This window comes from Rhinopithecus bieti, unplaced genomic scaffold (assembly GCF_001698545.2).
Source record: "Rhinopithecus bieti isolate Rb0 unplaced genomic scaffold, ASM169854v2 scaffold_24392, whole genome shotgun sequence".
Taxonomy (NCBI): Eukaryota; Metazoa; Chordata; class Mammalia; order Primates; family Cercopithecidae; genus Rhinopithecus; species Rhinopithecus bieti.
Window position 1 is genome coordinate 167426 of NW_016812542.1, and position 7156 is coordinate 174581.

The 7156-nt window shown below is 41.4% G+C and overlaps 1 protein-coding gene across 2 annotated transcripts in view; it reads left to right on the forward strand.

Annotated features, from left to right (window-relative positions):
• Positions 1–2615: 2615 nt before the first annotated feature.
• Positions 2616–7156, forward strand: part of CUNH1orf53 (chromosome unknown C1orf53 homolog) — a 5971-nt gene continuing 1430 nt past the window's right edge. The window contains exons 1-2 of one of the 2 annotated variants that reach the window (XM_017896448.1): positions 2616–3509; positions 6553–6654. In XM_017896448.1, the coding sequence (XP_017751937.1) occupies positions 3168–3509; positions 6553–6654 (444 nt within the window). In that variant the 5' untranslated portion in view covers positions 2616–3167. Of the gene's footprint in view, positions 3585–6552; positions 6655–7156 lie in introns of both variants that reach the window. The other variant, XM_017896447.1, reaches the window with a different exon arrangement.

The window sequence follows — 7156 nt, forward strand, 5'->3', positions numbered from 1 at the left end:
GATGAAAATGACATGTTCCCTATCCCTATTATGACCTGTTGGGAAAACAATGCAAACAAATACAAAAAGTTGAAATGGCACAAATAATTGTGAGAAATCAAAGGAAGGCGGCTTTTAGAGGGGACAGAGGACATAAAAAACTTTTAAAATTGAACCTTTTAAATACTAAGTATTAAAAAGGACTGGGTGGGCTGGCGGAATTTTCTTTGCTTTTGAAAGTCACACTAGAGTGGTCTTTTGTGAATTGTATCTTCAGCATTAATACAGGCCATTTTCAGCAATAGATTTGGGTTGGTTGCCCAGAGGCAGATCCAGGGATAGACCCTGATTGGCTTAAGTATAATCTATACTCAAAAGACTGGTTCTGAAATGGGCACATGATAAAGATATGGCTGACAGGACTTTCAGAAGGGAAAAAGGGCTTCTCTTATTCTGGAGCTTCATAACATGACTTTTTTTTTTTTTTTTTTTTTTAAAAACTTGGACAAGGACCAGAAAGGATGAAACCATGGGAGCTGTCTGCAGCTATATTTCACCAATGAGAAAAATGCCTGCCTGAAAAGAGAATTAGGATTGAAGAGGCTAAGCAGAAAAATGAAAACCAAGTCCTGGTGAATCCTGAATCAAGTCATGCTTCATGGTTATATGAGCAAACACATTCCTTTTATTGTAACCCGATTGAGTTGTGTAATCTGTATCTTGCAACCTAGAGAGTCCTAACATACCTATTTAAAAATCAATATCAGTGAAATCTAGGGGAATGCATTTCTCTGATATCCCCACCTCCAACATAACAAGCATGTTCAATATTAACACAAATATCTCAAATGATATAATAAATGCTATACAATATATCAAATATTACATTACATGTTACACACAGAGTTGTGGCACAAAATGACTCTTTCTAGGGCAAATCTAAATGTAAATACTTTGTAAATAAAGTTCAAACTTTATGCAACACTCTAAGGTGGGACTTAGTACCCCACTTTCATACAGTTTTGTCTACTATGAGCACAGACAATCTGAGAAATGAGCACATGATAGAATAAGCTAAGGGTAAAGCCCTGAGGAGGCTTTCTAAAACAAGAGACATAACGAATGAAAGTTACTTGGTGAGAAATGACATGGACTCTAAAGTATGAAGATCAAATGAAAATTGAAGGGGGCAGGTAATCTATTCAACATCTAAATGATAATGGGAATGCAGAAGACAGAAAAAAAAAGTTTTTGGTTAATTCAGTAATCTGCTTTACCAAATAATCCAAAATCCATTTCTACATCTCTTTAAAATTGCTGTTTTTAGGCCAGGCGTGATGGCTCACACCTGTAATCACAGCACTTTGGGAAGCGGAGGTGGGAGGAGCCCTTGAACCTAGGAGTTCAAAAGCAGCTTGGGCAACACTGGGAGATCCCGTGTCTACAAATAAAAAATTAGCCAAGCATGGTGGCACACACCTGTAGTTCCAGCTACTCGGGAGGCTGAGGTAGGAGGATGACTTGAAATCAGGAATTAGAGAGTGCAGTGAGCTATGATTGCACCACTGCACTCCAGCCTGGGCAACAGAGTGAAACTCTGTCTCAAAAAAAATAAAATTAGTTTTTGAATTTTGAAATAATTATAGGTCCACATGCAGTTGCAGATATGGCACTGTATTTACTTCACCCAGTTTCCCCCAATGCTTACACCTTACATACTAACAGTGCAATATGAAAACCAGGAAGTTGACATTAAAACAACGTATGTATAGCTCCATGGCATCTTATCACATGTAAATTTGTATAATCATCATGGTCAAGACAAAGAATTATTCTGTTACCCACAAGATCTCTGTTGTTCAAGCCCTTTACAGTCACTAACACCCTCTCATCTCCACCAAAAGAAGTTTCATGTAACAATATGTACTCTTCCTAGATAAGATAGTTCTATTATTTTCTATTTAAATCTGGTCTAGTCTATTTCATTCCTGTAAAATGCTGTCTCTACCCTTTGAATCAATGACATGGCCTATTAGGGGATCCTGATCCTTCATTTTAAAGACAATGCAATAAATTAATTTCAGATTTTTGTTGGTGCGGGGACCTGACTTATGGTGAATGTGAGTAACATCACAGTTGTTCATTTTTGGTGATCTCAAGTTTGGTCCCACTCTTCCACAGCTTTCCCTAGGGACTCTCCTTCGCTTTCCAGATTTTAAACTCTCCTCAGATTACTAAACAGTCTCCAGATCCTAATTTTTTATTCCAACAAAAAGAAAACCAATTTGCAAAATAGAATTCCAATTTATTAATTCACTGAGATTTTTAATGAACCAATAGGATTGTTTCGATCAGCTCCTGCTAAGATTTAAGAAAATGACAATATGACTACAGGGTTGCATGGTAAACACAGAAACTAAAAAACACGTAGTGACGGTCTATAGTGGCTTAGTCACTTTTCTCCTATACAGCTGAAGAATCAACCTTTGTCCTCAAAGATCAATTCCTGCCCTCAGTTCCTCAATATTGAAGAGCACTAACAAAATTGGTACTCTTCAGCCCTCCTTTTCTTGAAACCCACACTGAGGTAGGAAGAAGGGGTGGTGTTAATTTAATCCTAACACCTGAAATTACCTCCTGGGCTTGCGATAATTTTCTCAAATTCAATTCTGTGACGGTATCAAGATAACTTTCATCCACCAGAAAGGAAAAAGGGTTTTAGTTTGGATTTTGTAACTATTCAGCAACATGAACACAACACCTTTTCTTATTCAGTGTACGATTTTACTTTTGGCCCTTACTTTAGGGTGGGCCAAAGAACCAAGCAAAGAAGGCTCCACTTCCACCTTTATTCATATCACATATTACCTGGAAACACTCAGCCTTTTCTGGATAGGCCCAAGGTGGTGATTCACAAACCTCAGGTCTTTTGATCACTTCCTGGGATCTTAACAGTAGTGGAGATTATACTGAATGATCCCAAGTCCAGTTTGACATGAGAAAAAATGTACACCTTTCAGCTGGGTGGGAGTGGGGGGAGAAGAAGAAGAGCTTAGAATTCAAGTCCAAAGATGTGGAAACAGCAGGCTCTTCCCCGTCCTGGCAGCTCATTAGAGCCTCGTTAGCTGCCTTAAAAGCCCATTTTATTTCCGCAGCGGGCCCGGTGGTGAAGGCAGAAGGCTCAGTCCATGGGCCTCCACCTGCTGCCCTGGCAGCGCAAACCGACCCCACGCAGCGGTGGCCACGAGCTGCCCAAGACCGGCTCGCCGGGCTCAGGCCCGCGTTGGTCGCCCCTCGGGGCCCCAGCGCCGGGTGCTCCGCCTCCCAAGACCGGCGGCGGCATGGCGGCCAGGCAAATCTGGGCACTGGCGGGTCCCGCGCTCTGGAGGCGACCTCCCGCCGCCCCACCGCCAGCACCTCTCTGGGTCCGAGCTGGGTTCCGACAGCAGCTCAGTTTAACCCTCTACTCTGCTAACGAGGGAAACTGCGGCGGCTCCGCGCCCGCCACGCCGAGTAGGCCGGAGAGAGCGGTGAGTCCTTCGGTGAGCGAAGAGTTAACGGTGGCGGAGCGACGGATCGCGGAGCTCCACGCTGCCGCCTGCGCGGTGAGACGCCCTCCTGCCCGCCCCGCCCCGCCCCGCCCCCGCTGCGGCCGTCCCGGGCTCGGCGCGCCTGCGCATCCCGGGCCTCTCCGGACCCGAAGGCCGCCGGGCAGAGGCAAGGGTTGCTGGACGCCGGTGCTCTCCTGCCTCGGGCGACACACGCGCACGCACACTAGCTTCCAGCTCCGACCTTTTCGCGGGAAAACTGACCACAGTTTGCGTTCCAGACAAAGGGTTTATTTACCCTGTATCTGTCTTGAGTATGAGTGTGATTGGTTTGATTGGTTTTCCAATCAGCGTCCGAGCTAAACTCCAGTCGCGGTGTGGGACCCACTGCCACTGTTTTGTGGTGTATGTGTGTGTGTTGCGGAGGGGGTGTCAAAGAATTGATGGAGAAGGTGGAGAAACTGACAAGTCACAACAAAATGTGTGTTTTCTGCATTGTCAGTTGAACACTTAGCCATCCAGTGATTCTTAAAATGAAAAAAATAAGACATTGACACATTTATTTTAATTTTTCCATTGCCTTCTTGTCCTTTCTCTTAACTCTTAGCGGGCGGAGCAGAGGGAACTACAATCTGGCGTTTGTAGACACTCAGCTGTTTTCTTTTGTTTTGCGGATTTGACAATTGCCTGTTAGTACCAGTATCTAAACTTCTCTCCCTTTACGCCTTCTAACACAGTCTGCGTGAGTTTAAAGGCAGCATGGTTATGTTATTACCTTTACAAAAGAAACAGAAAAAAAGAGAAACTGACTATAATAAAGATAGAAAAGAAGTATGAAATGAACCCATTTAATAAGCTGTGTGTGTGTGCCTCCAGTACTTGATGGGACTAATATTATATGGTATGACTTAAGCCAAAGGGGTAGAGAAGAAAATCTCGGAGCTTACCTCAGATTGACTTATTTCAGTAATGACAGTTAGTAGGCCCTGAGAATCCACTGTCGGTCTGACCCATTCAAGTGTTGAAACTGAATAAAGACTCATCAGGAAGTGACTGGCAGCTTTTGATCTTTCTTGGTTATGCTCTCCTTTAAAAAAAAAAAAAAAAAAAAAGTATGTAATTTGTTCTCATAATTCACCATATAGATATGGTGGATATTAAAGAAAAGTTTCATTCTCTTTAGAGCGAACACCAGTATCATGTGAAGAAATTTTCAATCAGCCTAGGGAATGAAACGAACTTTTTCTCACTCGGGAAATCCACACTTGTTTCATCAGTGTCAGTATCACAGGTTAAATGACTATCCAGGAGACCATAAGTAAGCCCAGTAAATAACAAGCTGCTTGTTTTTCTTTTTCGACAAATCAGAGCCCCCTCACGATGGTCCTTCTTCCAGCCTCAAGGCAGATAGCTCTCTTACCTTTCTCTGGGTACCGATGCGCATCACTGAACATCTTGCTCTCCAGTCAAACTGTCAGCACCCTTGCCTCATCTTTGTCTGTGGCCACCATTACGTGACGCTCATTTACTGAGGACAAATTAAGTTTGTGCAGGCAGCCAGCAAGCTCAGAGGTGCTGAATCAACATGGAAAGCTGTAGAGCAGGCGCATGCGCAGGAGCAATCTGTTAGGCTTCCAGGTTGCCAGATAATTGCCCTCAGAAGACTCCCAGAAGCTATGAAAAGTGAAAAGAAGCCTGCTACAGAGTTCCTAGTGTTTTTTTTTTTGTTTTTGTTTTGTTTTTCTTCCAAGTCTCCAAACAGGAGCTTTGTAAATAAATAAAGAAGTGAGGTACTGACAATCGGTCATTCTAAGGTAGTGCAGAGTGCTCCTGATTTCATGTAATCTGCTTCTGTGGTCCCACTGGATTTGGGAAGCCTCTCTCAGACCAGCCTTGGGACTTGCTCGGATTTCTGCTGCCCTGCCCTGCTCTACCTTTGCTGGAATGCTTCAGGGTGAGACTAGACTTAACTGTGCCTGTCCTTTTGCTACACACTTTATTCATGTAACATATTGGGTTAAAACCTCAACCAGAATAAAATATTCTGCCATTAAATAAGACACTGAAGAAGTTGTTGGTGGTTCATACAAAAATGTGTTTGTCATAAGATATGCAAGTTTCATGTGTATTTTAATGAAAAAGGCTCTGTACAAGATTGATGCACACTGAGTTACTGCGTGGTATAAAGGTTATATAAAAAGTGCATGGGAACGTTCCTCTACAAAAACTCAAGGCTAAGTAATATCATCCACACGACCCAAATCCACAGAAAAGGTTGTGTTATTTACTTTTCCCTTCCCACAAAGTACTTGAGACACCTTTTTAAGTCATGTTTGAATGGAGATAGAATATACTTCCTTGATATTTGAAATAGTACAATAAAAATTTCTTTTGATCAAACTTGTCAAAGCAGTGAGAGTTAATATGTTAAAACAATACTTTTATTCACTTAAAAATACAACTAATAACACACCAGCAAAAAAAAAAAGTATAAAATGTGCAATGAAGTAACACATGAAGGTAAAGAAAGTGTTCAATAATAGCAAAGGTAATACTTTTCTATAAGGACCGTTGGTTTTGATTAGCGCCTTTTCTGTAAGTTTAAATCATTATCCACATATTTTAAGTACTGAAATTCCAACTGCAACTTCTGAGTGAAAGTTCATTTTCAGCCTCTTAAGCTCTTAAAATCATTTAAATCACCTGTTATTAAGCTCGTTACCTAGAAACCAAATGAAAAATATCAGAGCAGTGGCTACATAGTTATTAGGTACAGAGGAGTTCTTGTTTTTCCATCAACTTCTCATTTTTCTCAAACTGTATATTTTCTCCTTATGTCACATAAAGTTGGATTGTATATAATGCTGGAGTGCTTTTGGTCTTTAATTGCAAGTGCCACTAAAACTGCTGGGAAGAAGTTTAATATTGTTTAAAATTTTCTGCAGTATTTTATGAGTAGACATAATGGTGAGGAGATATGATGAATATTGAGATTAATGAATTGTTTCATTTTATTACACTTCAGGCTGGCCAGCTAAACTATGTGGATCCAGCTACTGGCTATGTGGTGCTCACACAGATTGCCCACTTGCAAAGAGGTGAATGTTGTGGCTCTGCTTGCAGACATGTGAGTAGCAATTCTCGCATTACACCAGCAGTTTGCGGTGCTTCTGTAACTTCGTAAATACCTGTTATTTGAACAACAAGTCAAATAAAAAAGCCAAATAGACCTGGAGTGCACTTTTTACAAGCTACTTTAGCCAACGACAATGAAGTCCTTAGTACCAACGTAGGACCTTTAAAGTTAATGGAATTTTGTAAAATTTCACTGTGAGCATCAATTCCTTGAAATGCTGTGATTTGAAATTCATGGGAGCTCTTTATTACAAGGAAACTTTTCATGGGGTTTCAAATAAGTTGTTTTCATTAGGCAAGTCCAAAGAGGGCAGGAAAAGAAATCTAGAATGTTGCAAACTAGATCCCTCTTCTTTATTGGTTGAATAAATAGAAACTCACCCAACATTGAGAGGTAGGTTTCCTTCAGATAATGATTTTTTCTTTTTTTCTTTTCTTTCTTCACTCCCTCCCATTTTTCCTCCTCTCTCTCTCTCTCTTTCTCTCTCTCTCTC